The sequence below is a fragment of the Equus caballus genome, chromosome 11 (assembly GCF_041296265.1).
Source record: "Equus caballus isolate H_3958 breed thoroughbred chromosome 11, TB-T2T, whole genome shotgun sequence".
Classification (NCBI taxonomy): Eukaryota; Metazoa; Chordata; class Mammalia; order Perissodactyla; family Equidae; genus Equus; species Equus caballus.
In genome coordinates this window covers 46,817,764-46,838,589 of record NC_091694.1, presented here as the reverse complement: position 1 = coordinate 46,838,589, position 20,826 = coordinate 46,817,764, and the positions used below count along the sequence as shown (strand labels likewise).

The following is a 20,826-nucleotide window of genomic DNA, read 5'->3' as shown; positions in this document are numbered from 1 at the left end:
GTTTGGGTGGTGGTGAAGGGATGGAGGAGGATGGACACCTCTGATTCATAGATTTCTCACTTCTTAGACATGAGTGTCCAGGGCTAATTGTTGATTAGTCACACTGACTAACAAGGAAATTTTCCCAAAATATTGGCTATCTCTTGATTTAATAAATTCAGTTGTAGAGATGGCTGATCATTTGAATGGAAACTGGCAGATAAGGAAGTTTTTTACACACAGTAACTTCACTAATAATTCTGGATTCCTCTCCCCTTTCTTAACAAAGCAGCCATGAGAGAAGAAAACCAATCCTCTACCCTGGATTTCATCCTCCTTGGAGTTACCGGTCAGCAGGAACAGGAATACTTCTTCTTCATCCTCTTCCTGTTTGTTTACCCCATCACATTGATTGGTAACCTAGTCATAATCTTGGCCATTTGCTCTGACATTTTCCTTCACAAACCCATGTACTTTTTCCTCGCCAACCTCTCCTTTGTTGACATCTTCTTCTCCTCTGTAACAATCCCTAAGATGCTGGCCAATCATCTCATGGGCACCAAAGCCATCTCCTTTGGGGGATGCCTAACGCAAATGTATTTCATGATTGCCTTGGGTAACACAGATAGCTATATCTTGGCAACAATGGCATATGATCGTGCTGTGGCCATCAGCCGCCCGCTTCATTACACAACAATTATGAGCCCACGGTCTTGTGTCCTGCTAATTGTTGGGTCTTGGGTGGTTGGAAATGCCAATGCCTTCCCACACACTCTGCTCACAGCTAGTCTGTCCTTCTGTGGCAACCAGGAAGTGGCTAACTTCTACTGCGACATTACTCCTTTGCTCAAGCTGTCCTGTTCTGACATCCACTTCAATGTGAAGATGATGTACCTAGGAGTTGGGGTTTTCTCTGTGCCATTACTATGCATCATCATTTCCTATGTTCGGGTCTTTTCCACAGTCTTACGGGTTCCATCCACCAAAGGTGTACATAAAGCCTTCTCCACCTGTGGGTCCCACCTCACAATTGTTTCTTTGTATTATGGGACAGTCATGGGAATGTATTTCCGCCCTCTGACTAGTTATAGCCTAAAGGATGCGGTGATAACTGTAATGTACGTGGCACTGACCCCAATGCTAAATCCTTTCATCTATAGTCTGAGAAATCGAGACATGAAGGCTGCCCTGGGGAAACTGTTCAACAAGAGAATCTCCTCATAACCAAGGTGAGGTCATACATTGAAGACTGCAGTTACCCTTTAGGATGCACTTGAAAATCCAGTCCCAGTGTCCTCCCGCTCCAAGAAGGCAACTTTGATCTTTCCAGTTAGAAATTCTTCTCAGAAGTTTCTAACAATACATGATATATCTTACTGAAATTCTCACTTTGTAAACTTTATTGTCCTTTTGGCAGAGTGGCAGCACAGGAACATTGAGTTCACTTCTCAGCTAAGCTACTGAATAGCAGAGTAAAGTTGAGAAGGTCTGAAGCTCAATTTCTACGTCTACTTTAGGAATACTAACATCTGCTCCACCACTGTCACAGGGTGTAAGGATCACACTAGTCCATGATTTGAAAGCTATAAATGACTATTCAAATGTCAATATTTATTGGACTATTATGCTGAATCACCCCTACTATGATTACAAGCCTCCTAGGGCACGTGTACACAACAATTCTTGGTGGAAAGTGGCATGAACAAATGCAAAGATCAGTCTTTGAATTGTAATCTGATAATGATCAGACATTAGCAGACCAGACATTATTTGCCCATCCATTAAAATCTTTAAAGGAACTGGCCTGGGGAGATATTTTTATTCTTCCTGTGTTCATGATTAAGCTAGACTGTTCCTAAAGAGCACAAGATTCTCCCTGAAATATAACTAAGAGGATAGTCATCAGTAGAGTTATTGCATTTTAAAGTAATAAACATTCTGGTTCAATTAAAACAATAAGTGCGATTTAATTAATTGTAACATGAAATGAAGTGACAAAAAATTGGGATGCCAAATAAATGAAGAAAAAGGAGCAGTATTGAAAATGATGTGGTCATTTTTCTCCAACATAGCCCAGGGAACACGAAGCTTTGATTCAGGATGACCAACCCTGATTATGTATGTGGTTTCCCCAAACAAAGATAGTTAATCCAGCAGGTCACTAAATACCCATTAAGGAACTCCACTACCTAATATTGGATTCTGTTCATGAGAAAATCATAAAACATTTTCAAAACATTAGTAATGTGTGTGATTGTACTTAAATATCATATTTCCAAACAGGATCATTTTTTGAAAAGATGGGTTGAATGTATCTTGGAACAGTGTGCAAGTTGTTCTATCATCTACTACTTTTAACTGCCAGTAAAAATATGAAATTTCTGTCTTCTATAGAAAATTCACATTACCAAGAATTTATCCATGGATGTTGGAAGATGACATTATTCACCTTTTAGTGCTTTCTGGGTCTCTAGAACACCAAGGATGAGAACTATCAAAAATATCTTCTTTTTAACCAGAAAGTATTTTATTACAAATGCATGTGAACCTGTGTGAATGAATGTCCAAATCATGGAGGGAATGAAGGTATTTCATTTAGGGAATTTTCAAGTTTGGCCAATGAAAATGTTACATAGATATGTTGTCTGTCTCTCCCCACAAGAATGTGAAGATTTGGCATCCGATTTGTTCACTGTTATATCTTCAGCACTTAGACAATGCTGACGTTAGTAACTACTTAATAAATTTGTATTAAACGAATAAATGAATCCTGCAATATTATGTTTAAATAATGAATGCCACAAGGTTAATTTTGCTGTTATGGGTAAATTCAAGAAGGCCAAATCATATGAGATATGTAAAACATTTCCCATAGTGAAATATTAAGTGCCAAAGAGGATAGTATAAAAGAAGAGCAGAGGAGGTAGACTGTTAGGAGAACTCCATACAATGTGACTGCTCTGTCAGTCTCACGTTATTCCTCTGTTTTAATTTAGATGAGGGATATTGACCTCCTCTATTATATTTCCAAAATAATCATAAGAATCTATATGTGTCTGTAACTTTAAATGCAAATAAAAATCATTTCTCCTATATGTCAAGTCTTTGTCTCAGCCATCTCCCTTTGATTCTGTCAAACATGCTGTCCTGGAGTCATTTTAACACCATAACTTAAATTACTTCATGTACCAATGTCCAGGAATTGACTAACCCTGGAAAAGACTCTATAGCTGGAATGCCAGTTTGGGTCAGTAAGGGTCCATTCAGGAGACAGAAATCACATCTAGTATTTTTAAACCAAGAATTAGTACAAGAAAGTAGACACTTAGTGTGTCCTGAAAGAGACTAAAGGAGAAAAAAGGTCGATGCCAAAGTAACTGGAGATTATTAACTTCAGGAAGAAGTTACTTCCCATAGTTAAACAAGGGAATAATGGTGAGATCAGAACCTAGGAGCTCAGAGGAAGTATCCATATCTGATACCCATATCCTGAAGGCAGGTGCCAAACAGCTGCCACTCAGTCTTCACCTGTTGAGGTGACCCAAACTTTCATTCTTGAGGGTTCTGAGTCCTCAATAGTACTGTCTGTTTTCCTTTTTTTGGTTGCTGTAGTCATTATTAATCTCTGCCATTGGGCATGGAAACACAAAAAGCATCCCAGGCATAGTTATAGACATCGTCCTCCATGCCCCTCATTGTGTAGTAGCAACACAGTGTCCTTGGTAATTTGATCAGTCACTCCAACCAGTAGAGAAATCCCTCTTTTTCTGAATGGACCACAGAGACCTGCTACAATTTGGCTGAATCTTAACAACATAATAGTAATATCTGAAAAACGTAAGTCCAAAAAGACTATTATTGATACCCTTTTATAAGGTTGTAAACAGCTAAGGCAACCAAAAAAATAAACTTTTAGGGAATAGATATATATGCATTAAAAACAAAAGCAAGGCAAAGATGAACACAGGATTCAGGATGAGAGGAAATTCAAGAGGTGAAGAGTCAAGAGAGTGCAACTGAAGGCACCATGTAGTCAGATGCAAGTTAATACTGAAGACCTAACTTTCAGGTTGCATGGTGGGTCTAGGGGTGTTTACAATATTATCCACATAGACAGATGATAGATAGATAGATAGATAGATAGATAGATAGATAGATAGATAGATAAAAGCTCTGCATGAAGCAATGATGAGAGTTTGTCTTGCATTAAGATTAGACAGACAAGGAGAAGTAAGGGGGCAGGGAGGAGTGGTAAGACCACGAGTCTAATTAGGCAGCTCTTAGAGAAAGCGAAAGAAACAGTGAAGATATAGATAAAGGAGCTTGAGGCAAAAGTAATGTGGAAATAGAAACAATAGAATGTGGTAATTTTTATGAAAGTAGTAAGCAAGGAGTTGTCTTCAAGGTTTGCTTTTTTTTTTTAAGAAGGTTAGCTCTGAGCTAACATCTCCACCAATCCTCCTCTTTTTTGCTGACATCCGTGCCCATTTTCCTCTATTTCATATGTGAGATATCTGCCACGGCAAGGCTTGACAAGTGGTGCATAGGTCCACACCTGGGATTCAAACCAGCAAACCCTGGGCCACTGAAGCAGAATGTGCTAACTTAACCACTGTGCCACCAGGCTGGCCACTCTTCAAGGTTTTGAGGTTGAGCTACTAAACGGAAAATGATGTTTTTAATGAAAATAGTGAACAAGAGAGTAATTTTAAAAAATTAGTTCTTTTGGAGGCATAATTTCAAGGGTTCCTGTGGGACATTTTCATGGAGGTATTCAACTAAATAAAGAATGAAGACATTAAACTTTGGAGTAAAATTAACAGAGCATGGGTCACTGTGAGATTGATAAGTACAGTTACAGAAATAGATGAAATCATTTAAGAGTATGAGACTGAGACCCAAGCCTGAGACTCTTGTGTACAAGGTTAACTACATTTCAAGAAAGGGGGCCATGATGCAGAATGAGGACTCCTGTGTGGGAAGTAAGACACTTGTACAATCTAGAGCTGATGTAAAGCTACATGTTTGTCTCATTTTTGTATCAGTCAAAGCACATAGCATAGTGTATCATCACAGTAATTTTGAGTGGGCACTCAATTGAAAAATATTGAAGCAATATCTAACAAACAAATGCTACAAGGGAAATTCAAGACATGCCATGCAGGTTTAGAAAAAGTAGATGTTTCATTAAATATCAAATATACATATATGTGTAGTCATGTGTATTTACCATATTACATACATTATTATCTCTTTTAATTTTCAAGATAGCCCAGTAGCATAGATGGAAATAGCCCTCCTTTACAGATAAGAAAGCCATATCTCTGAAAGGTGAAGTGACTTAGTCAATGTCTTTCAATTAGTAAGATGCAGGTCTAGGGTTTGAGCTCAGTTTTCTCATGACTAATGCTCTTCCTCAACTCCACAGCTGACCCATAGGGGAGATACAAAATACCAAGGGATAACTAAGTCAGTCAGATGTGTGCACTAGCAAGAGACATGGCTAGAACTTTGACAGCAGAAAGCACACTCCGCCCTTAGTAGAACACGAGCTATAGGGCAGAAATGGGAAACATCGACTCATATAGAAGTTATCAAACTCTGAAGCAGAAGAGAGAGATTATCCTTCACTGTTTCCATCCAGACCACCCTAAATCTGTCGATCCAAATTTGTCCAGTGCAGTCTGAAGGAGATGCCGAAGAATTCCACAAGTAACACATGATTGTAACATAAATCACAGCTGTCTTACTCCATTTGTGCTTCTGGTTTTCCAAGAAGTCATGGGAAAATTTAAAATATGTGGCATCAGGCCATGAGTTTAGGCAAAACTCAAAGTAGAGAATGCATTCCTTCTCTAAAATTATGCCTTCCCTATTCCTGAAGAGATAGCAAGACTCAGGTGTCCTCTGAGGACAGTTGCTCATTGTCTGGAGTTAATAAGGAGCAGTGGGGATGTACTCTCAGATGGTCCCAGAAAGCCTTGAAAGATCTCATGTTGCCTCAACCCCTAGCCCTTCCCTGTCCCAGGTGCTATGAAATAGGCTCCTGTTCCTCAGTGATCCCAACCTTTTCCACACCAGGAACTCACATATTTAACAAAAATACATATAACATTGAGCTGTGTGACAAGCACTTTACAAATGTTAGCTTCCTTTGAGAGTTAATTATTACTGTTATCCTGATTTTACACAGGGAACCTCAGACATGGAGAAGTTACGTAGCCTACCCGTGGTCACTCAGGTAGTAAGTGGTGATGCTGTGATTCAAACCCTGGTGGTCCGACTCCAGAATCTATGCTCTCAACCACTATGGTTTGCTGCCTCTCTAGCTCCAAGTGAAAGGGAACAGTTGTGGGCTCCCTTATCACCTTCTGGTTGTTCACTTCCCATCATCTGAAGGTATAAATGGAGGCATCAGAGACAGATCTTTGTGATAAACATCTAAAATAGACACAAAGAATGAGTAAGATCCAAGTGGTATGTGGGGTAATAGGTACTTTGAGATGTACATATCCATCTCTCCTCCTACGGTTGTTGTTTAAAAGCAACAACCACAGAAATATGGGATGGTTGTGATTTTTGAGTATTTAGAATCTGTCCACTATCAAAGGGATTATATTTATTCTCTGTAGCTTCAGTGTGCAGATTTATGACTAATTCCACCTCAACCAATATCTCTTTACCTAATATTTGTTTACCTAATATTAGGTACTATGCTCTGCTGTGGAGTTTTCATCCAGGATAGGACCAAGCAAAGGAAGTTAAAGTAGCAGAGACATTGGTTCTGTACATGAAAGAGGAGAGGATTCTAACTATAAATGTGTTGTAAAAGAATAGGCTAGTTCACTGAGTAACAAGTTCACCAGGCAGGGATGTCACAAGAGAATATCTTCTCCAGGCAGGAAAGTATTCTAGAGCCCTGCTATTTAAAGTGTGCTTCACCATTCATCAGCACCCCATCACCTAGGAGCTTGCTGGAAATGCAGAATCTCAGGCCCCACCCCAGACCTGCTGAACCAGAAGCTGCACTTCCACAAGGTCCCTGGGGGTTGTGTGCACATTACAGTTAGAGAAGCACTATTCCAGGTGACATATGCGTCTGCCTCAATTCTAGGATTTTCCTTCTGTAGCCCTACAAAAAGGGGTAGAAAATAGCTCTGCACCAATGAGGCCAAATCCCTGTGTTCAGCTCCCAGTTCTTCCTTTAACCAACTGCAATGTATGACTCTCATTTAATTCTGATTCAAACAGTAAATGTTTTTTTGGAGAGGAAGATTCGCTCTGAGCTAACATCTGTTGCCAATCTTCCTCTTTTTTTTTTCTGATTGAGGAAGATTAGCCCTGAACTAACATCTATGCCAATCTTCCTCTACTCCATATGTGGGTAGCCACCAAAGCATGCCTTGACACTGGTGTAGGTCCATGCCTTTGATCCAAACCTGCGAACCTGGGCTGCCAAAGCAGAGCACACAGGACTTAAGCACTATACCACGGGGCCCCTACTATAAATTATTTTTAAGTGTATAAGGCAAATGGAGAAATGTGAACCATAACTGGATATTTAATTATATAAACAAATCAAGGGGTTTTTTAGGTGATATAAAGGTCTGGTGGGATTTCTTTTAAGTCCCTATTTTCACAGGTACACACAGAAATATTTACCAATGAAATCATAGAATGTCTGGGATTTGCTTCAAAGTAATGCAAAAGGATGGTTGGGTGGGATGCAGTAGAGGTTGTAGATAAAACAGGCAAGTTTGGTCAAGAGTCAGTGACTGTTGGCTCATTCTTTTGTACTTAGCTAAATAAGGATACCCACGAAATTATGGTGCTATTTTTAGGAGTATTTTCTAGTACATGCTTGAATAAATATAACCTTATATAACCAATATATAACTTTAATGTATAAATTATACAATAAAAATATGTGTATTAAAATATAATATATGCATATTCAGTATAAAATATAAATAAAAGAGTTTCATGTAGCGTTCTACTTTTATACATGTGTAAAATATTGTATAAGAAGAAATTCAAATAAATGTTTTAAATTCAGGGGAGAAAGTGGTGGTCTTCCAAAGTAACCAGTAAAATTACTCCTGGACTTTAGGCATCATCCTTGATGCTCTTTGCTCTCCCTCACTCATCTCCATCCAATAAGTCACTAATTTCTGTGGATAAACCTCCTTGTCATTCTTGTATCTTTCTCTATTCTCCATCCTAGTAAATGCAGCCATAATTCAGGCCCTCAACACATACATCAGTTTATCAGCCACGTGGTCCCAGGGCAACTTTTCCAAAACGCATACCTAATCCTGTCTCTCTCCTGCTTAAATTCCATCAAGGTCTCCTCCACAGCTTTCAGAACTCTGCCCTTTCTGCTCCAGCCAAATTGAACCAATTGCAGTTCCCTGATCAGGCAATGCTCAGACTGACCTTGGGCCTTTGTTCATCTTGCCCACCACTGTTTAGCACTCCCTTTTTATCTCTTTTCTTCTCCCATCTCCATCCAAATAATTTGTCCTCCATAATTCAGTTTGGGCATCATCTTCTGAAGAAAGCCACCGATGACGACACATTGTCAGGGGCTTTATTTTCATACCATTAATCATGCTCTCCAGCTGCAGTTTTCCAAGCACAGTTCCCGGATCCATCAGGGTCCCGTGACATCAAAACTGTCTTCCAAATAATATCAAGACATTATTTGCTTTTTTCACTGTGTTATATTTGCACCACTGATGCAAAAGCAAGGGTGGGTAAAACTGCTGGTGTCTTTCCATGAAGCAAGGCAGTGGGACCAAACCATACTGGTCATCATTGTATTCTTCACCATCGCACATTTTCAGTAAAAATCTTTTTTTTTTATTTTTAAAGGCCAGTTTCACTTTAAAAGGTCCTTGATGAAGCAGTTAGAATTATTACTTTCGTTAACTCTACGTACACATCATTTGAAATATATATACTTAATGTGAAGTTCACGTAAAGCCCTTCTGCTGCCTGCTGAATACAAAGCTTGTCTCGAGGAAAAGCACTTTTGAGACTGAGTTAGGAGCTAGATGAGCCACGTTTTTCCTGAAATACTATTTTAGTTAAAGAAACAACTGACAGACTATGGTTATTTAGACTTGCGTATTTGACAGATATTTATTAAAAATGAATGCAGTGAGCCTAACCTTCACAGAAAACAACAGTATTTGTGGCCAACAATAAAATTCAAGCTTTCAAGAAAATAAGATTTTTGAAAACTTGTATCTGACACTGTAACCTTGATAGCTTGTGAATAATTAAAGACTTTTGTGATGAGATTGGTGATGATTTTAACAAATGTGATTTTTTTAATATTATATAATAAAATGTTTAAACATTTGGAAGATCTGCGTTAACACAGTGAAACTACATTTTCTATGTGACAAACGCATGATGTGACAAAAGCATGTAAAGTTCAAGATATAGCAATAGAGTTTAATGTAACATTGGATGAAAAGTTTATTGATATGAAGTCGGATTCCACACTGCACTTAACCTTTAAGAAATTATGATTCATTGAGCTTTGGTGTAATGCTGACAAAGAATATCCAAAATTATTTGAAAAGACTATTAAAATACACCTCGCTCTTCCAATTATATGTAAGGCCAGATTGTCTTCACATTTTTCAACCAATCCAAGATAATGCAAGCAGACTGAATGCGGAAGCAGATATGAGAATTCAGCTGTTTTCTATTTCTTCTTTGATCCATGCAGTATTCAGAAGAGTGTTAATTTCCAAATCTTTTGAGTTTACTCAATATCTGATTCTTGATTCCTAATTTACTCCATTGTTGTCAGAGAACATATCTATATAACTCAATTTCTTTTTTTCTTTTCTTTTTTTTTTTATCATTTTATTGAGGTTGCATTGGTTAATAAGTGTGTAAAATTCAGGTGTATACCATTGTATTTCAGCTTCTATATAGACCGCATCTTGTTCACCACCAATAGTCTGGTTTCCATCCATCACCATACATACAAACCCGTTTATCCCTTTCCCCCTCCTCCCACCTCTCTTTATCCATATGTTTGTTTGTTTGTTTATCTTCCACATATGAGTGAAATCATATGGTTTTTGTCTTTCTCTGTCTGACTTATTTCACTTAGTATAATACCTTCAAGGTTCATCCGCATAGTCACAAATGGCACAATGTCATCATTTTTATGGCTGAGTAGTATTCTATTGTATATATATACCACATCTTTATCCATTCATCTGCTGATGGGTACTTAGGTTGCTTCCAAGTCATGGCTTTTGTGAATAATGCTGCAATGAACATATGGGTGCATATACCTTTTCAAATTAGTGTTTTCACATTCTTTGGATAAGTACCCAGAAGTGGAATCGCTGGATCATATGGTAGTTCTATTTCTGTTTTTTTGAGAAGTTTCCATACTCTTTTCCATAGTGGATGCAGGAAATTGCATTCCCACCAACAGTGTATAAAGATTCTCTTTTCTCCACATCCTCTCCAACACTTGTTATTTCTTGTCTTTTTAATAATTGCTGTTCCGATGGGTGTGAGGTGCCATCTCATGGTAGTTTTGATTTGCGTTTCCCTAGTAATTAGTGATGTTGAACATGTTTCCATGTGCCTGTTGTCCACCTGTATATCTTCTTCGGAAAAATGTCTGTTCATATCCTCTGCCCATATTTGAATTGGGTTTTTCGGTTTTTTGTTAAGTTGCATGCGTTCTTTAAATATTTTGGAAATTAACCACTTATTGGATGCATGATTTCCAAATATTTTATCCCAGTTGGTGGGTTGTCTTTTTGTTTTGTTCATGGTTTCCTTTGCTATCCAGAAGCCTTTTAGTTTGACGTAGTCCCATTTGTTTATTTTTTCCTGTGTTTCTCTTGCGTGAGGACACAAGATATTCAAAAAGATACTGTTAAGACCAATATCAAAGAGCATACTGCCTATGTTTTCTTCTAGGAATTTCATGGTTTCAGGTCTTACATTCAACTCTTTAATCCATTTTGAGTTCACCTTTGTGCATTGTGTAAGATAATCGTTCTCGGGGGCGGCTCTGTGGCTGAGTGGTTAAGTTCAGGCGCTCTGCTGCAGCGGCCCAGGGCTCGGATCCTGGGCGAGGACATGGCACCACTCATCAGGCCACGTTGAGGCTGTGTCTCACATCCCACAACTAGAAGGACATGCAACTAAGATATACAACTCTGTGCGGTTGGGGGGGGGGGGTTGTTGGGGAGGTAAAGCAGAAAAAAAAAAAAGATAATCGTTCTCATTCATTCTTTCCCATGGGGCTGTCCAGTTTTCCCAATACCATTTATTGAAAAGACTTTCTTTTCTTCATTCTATGTGCTTGGCTCTTTTGTTGAAGATTAGCTGTCCACAGATATCTAGTTTGATTTCTGGGTTCCCAATTCTGTTTCATTGATCTGTGTGCCATTTTTGTCAGTACCATGCTGTTTCCATTACTATAGCTTTGTAGTAGTCCTGGACTGTGATGCCTCCAACTTTTTTCTTTTTTCTCAGGACTGCTTTGGCTATTCAGGGTGTCTGGTCATTCCATATAAACTTTAGGATTCTTTGTTGTGTTTCCATGGAAAATGTCATTGGGATTCTGATTGAGATTCCCTGAATCTGTAGATTACTTTAGGTAATGACATTATAACTATGTTTGTTGTTCTTCCAATCCATAAGCATGGAATATCTTTCCATTTCTTCACATCTGCTTTTATTTCTTTCAATGATGTCTTAGAGTTTTCAGAGTGTAGGCCTTTCACCTTCTTGGTTAAGTATATTCCTAGGTAGTTTATTCTTTTTGTTGTGATAGTAGACAGGACTGCATTCTTGATTTCTCTTTCTACTAGTTCATTGTTGGTGTATAGAAAGGCAACTGATTTTTGTATATTGATTTTGTACTCTGCAACTTTACTGTATTTGCTAATTATTTGCAGTAGTTTTTGGTGGATTCTTTAGGGCCTTCTATATATAGAATCATGTCATCTGCAAACAGCAAGAGTTTCACTACTACCTTACCAATTGGGATACTTTTTTTTTTCTTTTTCTTGCCTAATTGCTCTGGTAAAACTTCCAGTACTCTGTTGAATAAGACTGGTGAGTGTGGGCATCCTTGTCTTATTCCTCTTCTCAGGGGAAGGGCTTTCAGTTTTTCTCTGTTGAGTATGATGTTGGCTCTGGGTTTGTCAAATATAGCCTTTATTATGTTGAGGTACTTTCCTTCTATGCCCATTTTGTTTAGAGTTTTTATCAAAAATCGATGTTAGATCTTGTCAAATGCTTTCTCTACATCTCTTGAGATGATCATGTGAATTTTGTTCTTCATTTTGTTAATGTGGTGTATCACACCGGTTGATTTGTGGATTTTGAACCATTCCTGCATCCCTGGAATAAATTCTTCTTGATCGTGGTGTATATCGTTTTAGTGTATTGGTGTATTCAATTTGCTAACATTTTGTTGAGCATTTTTACATCTATGCTCATCAAGGATATTGGCCTGTCATTTCCTTCTTTATGTCATCCTTGTCTGGTTTTGGTGTCAGGGAAGTGTGGTTTTATAGAATGAGTTAAACAGCATCCTGTCTTCTTCAACATTTCGGAATAGTTTGATAAGGATAGGTATTAAACCTTCTTTGAGTGTTTGGGAGAATTCACCAGAGAAACCATTTATCTGGTCTTGCACTGTTGTTCTGGGGGAGGTTTTTGATTACTATTTCAATCTCTTTATTTGTAAATGGCCTATTCATATTCTCTATTTCTTCTTGATTCAGTTTTAGGAGGTTGTATGATTCCAAGAATTTATCCATTTCTTCTATGTTATCCAATTTGGTGGCATATATTTTTTCATAGTATTCTCCTATAATCTTTGGTGTTTCTGGGGTATTCATTCTAATTTCTCCTCTTTTGTTTCTTATTTTATTTATTTGAGACTTCTGTTTTTCTCAGTGTGTCTGGCTAAGGGTTTGTCATTTTTGGTTTCTTTTCAAAGAACCAGCTCTTAGTTTCCTTGATCATTTCATTTTGGGTTTTTTTTTCAGTCTCTATTTTGTTTATTTCTGCTCTGATTTTATTATTTCCTTCCTTCTACTGACTTTGGGCTTTGTTTGTTCTTCTTTATCTAGTTGTTTTAGGTGTAAGTTAAATTTTTTTATTTGAGATTCTTCTTGTTTGTTGAGGTAAGCCTGTATTGCTATAAGCTTCCCCCTTAGTACCATTTTTGCTGCATGCCATACGTTTTAGTATGTTGTGTTTTCATTTTCATTTGTTTCCAGGTATTTTTTCTTCTCCTTTGATTTCTTCTTGATCCAGTGGTTCTTCAGTAGCATGTTGTTTAGTCTCCACATATTTGTGACTTTTCCAGCTTTCTTCTTGTAGTTTCATACCATTGTGGTCAGAAAAGATGCTTGATATGATTTCAGTCTTTTTAAATTTATTGAGACTTGCTTTGTTTCCCAATATGTGGTCTATCTTTGATAATGCTCCATGTTACTTGAGAAGAATGTATATTCTGCTGCTTTTAGATGGAAAGTTCTCCATATATCAATTAAGTCCTACTGGCCTAGTGTTTCATTTAAACCACTGTTTCCTTGACTTTCTGTCTGGAAGATCTATCCATAGATGTAGATGTGATGTTAAATTATGTTGCTGTCAATTTATCCCTTTAGGTCTGTTAATAGTTGCTTTATATACTTTGGTGCTCCCATGGTAGGAGTATATACATTAACAAGTGTAATGTCTTTTTGGTGGAATGTTACTTTTAGCATTATACAATGTCCATCTTTGTCTCTTGTTATCTTTTTTGTCTTGAAGTCTACTTTGTATGCTCTAGGCATAGCTGCACCCACTTTCTTTTGGTTGCCATTTGCTTGGAGGATCATCTTCCATCCCTTCACTCTCAGCCTATGTTTGTCTTTAAAGCTGAGATGGGTCTCTTGGAGACAGTATATTATTGGGTCTTGTTTTTTAATCCTTCCAGCCAATCTGTGTCTTTTGATTGGAGAAGTCAGTTCATTTACATGTAGAGTGATTATTGACATATGAGGGTTAATACTTCCCTTTTATCTTTTGTTTTCTGGTTGTTCCATAGTTTCTTTATTTCTTTTTCCTTGTATTTCTATTGGCCATATCAGTTTAGTGGCTTTTTCTCACATTTTTCTCACTTTTCTCTTTATTTATGATTTGTAACTCTGCTCTGGTTTTTTGTTTTTGATTACCATGAGGGTTGTATAAAAGATCTCACAGATGAGATAGTCCATTTTATGATAGCCCCTTGTCTCCATTAGTCCACATAAGTTCCATCCTCTTCCTCTTCCCTTTCTATGTTTTTGTTTTCACAAATTATCCTTGCTTGTGTTGTGAGTTTGTGACCAAATTGAAGTGATTATAGCTATTTTCAATGCTTTCTTTCCCTTTAGATTTTGTGCTATAATTTTATATTACCTATTCTAAATAGAGTTGCAATTTTCTGATTTTTGTCTGTTTATTTATCACTTTGCTTGAAGTTCTGTAGTCCTTTGCCTTTTTGTTTCACGTAGGAGGGTTCCTTTCAACATTTCTTGTAAGGCAGGCCTAGTGATGATGAACTCTCTCAGTTTTTGTTTTTCTGGAAAAGTCTTAATTTCTCCTTCATATCTGAAAGATGACGTTGCTGAATGGAGTAACCTTAGCTGATGGCTTTTGCCTTTCAGTATTGTCAATTTATCACTCCACTCTCTCCTAGCCTGTAGAGTTTCTGCCAAGAAATATGCTAATAAACTGATGGGGATTTCTTTGTAAACTATTTTTGCCTCTCTGACCACTCTCAATATTCTTTCTTTGTCATTGACTTTTGACAGTTTTAATATAGTATGCCTTGGAGAAGGTTTTTTTGTGATGAGATAATTAGGAGTCCTATTAGCTTCATGTACTTTGTTTTGGAGAAAAAGAAGATTAGCCCTGAGCTAACTGCTGTTAATCCTCCTCTTTTTCCTGAGGAAAGCTGGCCCTGAGCTCACATCCGTGCCCATCTTCCTCTACTTTATATGTGAGACGCCTACCACAGCATGGCTTGCCAAGTGGTGCCATGTCCGCACCCGGGAACTGAACCAGCGAACCCTGGGTCACCAAAGCAAAACGTGGGCACTTAACCACTGTGCCACCAGTCCAGCCCCAGCTTCATGTACTTTTATATCCAGTGCCTTCCCCCGATTTGGGAAGTTCTCAGCTATTGTTCCTTTGAATAAGCTTTCTGTTCCTTTCTTTCTCTCTCTTCTCCTTCTTGGATACCTATTATCCTGATGTTGCTTTTCCTAACTCAGTTGGATATTTCTCATGGAATTTCTTTATTGTGTTTAAATCTTGGTTCTCTCTCTTCTTCCACCTGAATCATTTCTCCATGTCTATCTTTGAGCTTGCTAATATTCTCTTCCATATGGTCTGCTCTATTTTCAATGCTTTCTACTTTATTTTTCATCTCTTTAATTGTGTTCTTCATCTCCAAAATTTCTGTTTGGCTTTTTTCTTAGAGTTTCAATCTCTTTGGTGAAGTACTCCTTCCATTAATTCATCTTATTCCTGAGCTTATTGAACTGTCTTTCTGAGTTTTCTTATAACTTGTTGAGTTTCTTCATAATAGCTATTTTGAACTCTCTGTCAGTTAGATTGTAATCATCTGTGACTTCAAGACTGGTTTCTGAAGAGTTGTCATTTTCTTTCTGTTCTGCCATGTTACAAAGTTCTTAGTGGTTTTTGATGACTTGATCCTCTGCCAGCACATTTGTGGTAGCAAACATCTTTCATATTTGGGTAAGGCTTTGGTTACTTTGGTTCTGAGCTGCTTCTGGTTGTATTTGAAAGCCTGTACTTTTCAACCTCCACTTCCTCTACTAGAGGCATAGTCAGTGCCCTCATTGTGCTGCTTGTGCCTCTGAGATTGCTGGTGTATTTCTGCTTCCAATGTCACTGCAGTCTCAGTTGTTGCCACTGGGGTCACCAGGCTGCAAGAACTTCTGCTGCTTTTGGGATCACCTGGGACTCATGTTCCCCCATTGGCTCTCTGTAGATTCTCCACAGGCTGAGGTGCTACTGTCCTGTGCATCACCTGTGCATCTGCCTCCTGGGTTAACTGGGTGTACTGGTAGCACTGCTGCCAGGGATGCTGGGTTGACAGGTGTCACTGTCACTGCTTGGGGCCTAGGGTTTTGCATGCAGCCCCCACTGCTGGTAGAGCAGTTTCAGGAGTGCCACCACTGGAAGCTGTGTCACAGGTTCTGCTGTGATTACTGAAGCCTCAGGTCGCAGGTGCCACCTGCCACTGCTTCAGGAGGAGCAGGGGGCTAAGCCATGAGTTGCTGGTTCTGTATACTCTGGTCACGGGTGCATACTGTTGTGCTTTTAAAACCTCAAGTCATGGCACCCAGCCCCTGCTGGGAAAATCCACATTGGATGTTGCCCCTCTCCTGCTGGAAAGGCCAGCGCCACTGCCAAGGGAAGGGGAGGTGGCTGGGTCACTGGCACTGCTCTGTTGTCTGAAGCCTCTGGACATGTGCACCACCCACGGCTGGAGGGTGGGGGCAACGGCTAAGCTGTGAGTGCTGTGTCTGCCCCTTCAGCCTCTGTTCACCAGTATGCACCAGATGAGAATCCACATTTTGGAGTGCTGCTGCCAGGGGAGCGGGAGGGAGTTGCTCCCCTAGTTCCACTACCTCCTAGGGATCCAGCCCACCCACCTTCAGGTGTATAGATGCATGGAGCTCTCAGGCATTCTGGTGTGCTGTGCAAGTTTCCTTTTGGTCAATGGATGTCCACCTGGTTGTAACTTAGAGAAGAGAGACAAAGGGAACAACTCACTCCACCATGATGCTGGCAGCACTCTCTAATTTCATTTCTTTTAAATTTATTGATAGGTATTTAATGGCTCACTGTATGCTCTATTTCAGTTAACATGCCATTTTCACTTTAAAAGAAGGTGTATTTGGCAGTTGTTTACTATAGCATTATCTAAACATCAATTAGGTTGGTATTTTTGTAAATCATATATGTGTCTTCACTGTTTTTGTTCTTTGTTTTAGCTGTCCTATAAACTTCTGTGGGGGTGATCTGTAAAAGTCTCCATTGTGGATTTTTCCATTTCTTCCTTTAATTCAGTCACTTTTGCTCAAGGTACTTTGAAACTTTTTTATTAGGCCCACCCACATTTGTGTGTTGTGACTTCCAGAAGAATTGACTATTTTATCATTATGGAATATCCCTGTTTATAAACTGATCATATTTTTGTCTCCAAGTCCACCTGATATTAATAGAACCATTTGAGCTTTCTTATGCATATAATTTGTATGATATATCTTTTCCCATTCATTTATTCTCAACCTGCCTGCTTCTTTTCATTTAAAATGTTTCACTTGTAGGCAGCATATAATTGGGTCTTGCTTTTTTAACCATTATTTGTTTAGTCAATCACTGTCTGCACTAATTATTTTCGTAGTTGAATTTTGGTCTCCCTTTTATTTATTTGTCTTATTGACCTCTTTGTTTTCAGTTCGGTTGCGTTCTTTGTTTTCAATGAACCTTTTTCTTGATGGTGAACCTCAAGAGGCCACCATAGCATCCCTCCGGCTTAGAACCCTTCATTTGAGCTTTCTTTTTATTTCTCATATCTAGGTATTTCTCTTTCTTTATTTTATGTTGACTACAAGTATTTTTTGTTTTACTTTTATAATTTTCAGAAAGTCTATGCATTTTAATAAGAATGTGACCTGTCAACATATATTTAGTCAGGCATGTTGCAAAAGCCCTCCTCTTAATCTTATACTTCCTTACCAAATGAGATAACCATATAGTCTTTGAGGCCTCCAGTTCTACTGAACCTATCAATTCTGAGATATTACAATTCTGTGGCAATATAAGGGAAGGCATTTCAAAAGAGAAAACAAAATTCATTTAGGTGCAAAGATGAAGAATCACATCATATCTACGGGAAAGATAATTTTACCTGCCTTCCCTTTGGCTGGTATATAATTCCCATGTGTACTGTAAGAGACACTGAGAATTGGTGGTTGAATGAATTACAGATGGAATCAGTTATTGAGTAGAAGTCTCTTTAGAAAAATTAGTGAATTACATAAGATATTCTGGACTACAGTAGCAAATACATGGCAAAATGTGTAACAGTTTAAGAAAAATATGTTTATTTTTCCTCTATGTCCTAATGTGTCTTCTTGGTGTATGGAGACTCCCCTGGATATGAAAAACTTGGAACACAGGCTCATTCCACCATGTGACTCCACTATCCCATTCAGCCTCTTGGCCATTTGTGTTCAGCTGACAATAGAGGAAAGAGAGTGTAGAGGAAGCCCAGAACTGGAACACATGGATGGATTGGCTGAAAATAAGTTACATAACAGCACCTTAGTGCAAGGGAGGCTGGGAAATGTGGTATAGCTGAGTGCCCAAGAAAAGAGTAATGTGGATTTGGGTGAGGAGCTAGTAGTCTCTGCTACAATTATTATGCCTAGATATGGATCAAAGAGGAGGGAACCAGTGGTCAAGTGGTTAAGGGAGCATTATAATATTTGAAGTAGAAAATGATATGATAATTGTCAAAACTAAAGCACTGAGACAATGAGTATAAAAGTTACGTACAAATCATTTTAAATGAAGAATAAACAAGATCAAATATAGAGGTGAGGGATAAACTGGATGAGTGTGCCCGTGAGCACCCCAAATATGGGAAACCCATAAAAAATCCTGAATATAATTCAAGAACTGTTGACTGCAAACTTATTGGTGCATGAAATGAACAATATGCCATGATAATCTCTCTGGAAGAGATAAAAATAACAAGATATTGTTCTCATCCTCAAAAAAGGTTGCAGTCTACTTAGGTTGGATGTAGAGAGTATGGGCTTTGGTCAGACATGTTGGTGAGGTGACTGAACATGGAAATACAGGGAAAAGAGATCAAGCCTATAGATAAAGACCTGAGAGTCTACTAAGAAGCAATTGAAGCCATGATGGAGTTGGATGAGTCACCAAAGGAAATCACCTGATGCCAGTGTAGACACATTACCTCATGGGCTCTGGGCTTATTCAGTGTTTGGTCAGAGGACAACTTCTAATTTTCCAGGGTGCTCCTTGCACTGAACATCCTTTGCAGTGGAATGTTTTTTCAAAGACCCCAAAATACTGTCCTTTCCTTTTCATGTGTAATAAAAATTAGTGTGTTATTAAGGCTTCTCCATTAAGTTGTAAGACCCTTGAAAGCAGAGATTATGACATATATGAATAAATGGATGAATAAATTGTATTTTTCACATATTATGATTTGTTCATGAGATATAAGAAAGTATCTAGCATCTAGAAGATGAACTTTTATTATTTGTAAAATGATTAAACCCTAGAAGTTTGGGTAATGATGCTGGGGATAGGGATGAGGAGCACTTGTGATTCACAGATTGCTCAATTCTTAGACGTGAGTGTCAAGGGCTAATAGTCAATTAGTCCTACTCACCAACAGGGATGTTCCCCCCATGTATTGGCTATCTCTGGATTTGGTAAACCCAGGTATAGACACAGCAACCGTGGGAATCAAAAATGATGGTTTAGGATGATCATAACACATAGCACTTCACTAATAATTCTGGTTTCCTCTCCTCTTTTCCCCTAAAGTGTCCATGATAGAAGATAACCAGTCCTCTTACATGGATTTCATCCTTCTTGGAGTTATTGGTGAGCAAGAACAGGAAGATTTCTTCTTCATCCTCTTCTTATTCATTTACCACATCACATTGATTGGTAACCTGCTCATCATCTTGGTCGTTCACTCTGACATTCGCCTTCACAACCCCGTGTATTTTCTCCTTGCCAAACTCTCCTTGGTTGACATCTTCTCCTCTGTAACCATTCCTAAGATGCTGACAACCATCTCTTGGGCACCAAAACCATCTCCTTTGGAGGATGCCTAACACAGATGTGTTTTGTGTTGGCCTTGGGTAACACAGATAACTATATCTTAGCAGCAATGGCATATGATCGTGCTGTGGCCAACAGCTTCCTGCTTCATTGCACAACAATTATGAGTCCACGGTCTTGTGTCCTGCTAGTTGTTGGGTCTTGGGTGATTGGAAATACCAATGCCTTCCCCCACACTCTGCTCACAGCTTGTCTGTCCTTCTGTGGAAACTAGAAAGTGGCCAACTTCTACTGTGACAATTTTCCTTTTCTTAAGCTATCCTGTTGTGACATCCAATTCAATGTGAGGATGATTTATCTAGGGGTTGGTGTTTTCTCAGTGCCTTTACTATCCATCATCATCTCCTATGTTCGAGTCTTTTCCACAGCCTTACGGGTTCCATCCACCAAAGGTGTGCTCAAAGCCTTCTGCACCTGTGGTTCCTACTTCTCAGTTGTTTCTTTGTCCTATAGGATAGTCATGGGCATGTATTTCTTCCCTCTGACTAGTTGCAGCCTAAAGGATGTTGTGATAACTGTGATGTACACCGCAATGACCCCAATATTAAATCCTTTCATCTATAGTCTGAGAAATTGAGACATGAAGGCTACCCTGGGGAAACTTTTCAGCAAGAGAATCTCCTCATCACCAATGTGAAGTCATATATCACAGACTGCAGTGAACAATTAGGATGCACTTGAAAATCCATCCCCATTCTCTTCTCCCTCCAAGAAGCTGGCTTTGTTCTTTCCAGCCACTAAATTCCTCTTCTCAGAAATCTTGCAATAGTTGGACAAGATATCCTATTGATATTATCACTTTGTAGACATTATTGCCCCTTTTGACAGAGTGGAAACACAGGAATATTAAGTGTCTGTCCCAGCTATGCTACTGACTAGCAGAGT

The 20,826-nt window shown here is 38.7% G+C and overlaps 1 protein-coding gene and 1 pseudogene across 1 annotated transcript; both read left to right on the top strand.

Annotated features, from left to right (window-relative positions):
• Window positions 1-273: 273 nt before the first annotated feature.
• Window positions 274-1,203, top strand: OR1A1 (olfactory receptor family 1 subfamily A member 1). Its single transcript, NM_001391639.1, has one exon. The coding sequence runs from the start codon at window positions 274-276 to the stop codon at window positions 1,201-1,203; it is 930 nt and encodes a 309-aa protein (NP_001378568.1).
• On the top strand, window positions 19,644-20,578 carry OR1A9P (olfactory receptor family 1 subfamily A member 9, pseudogene; annotated as a pseudogene).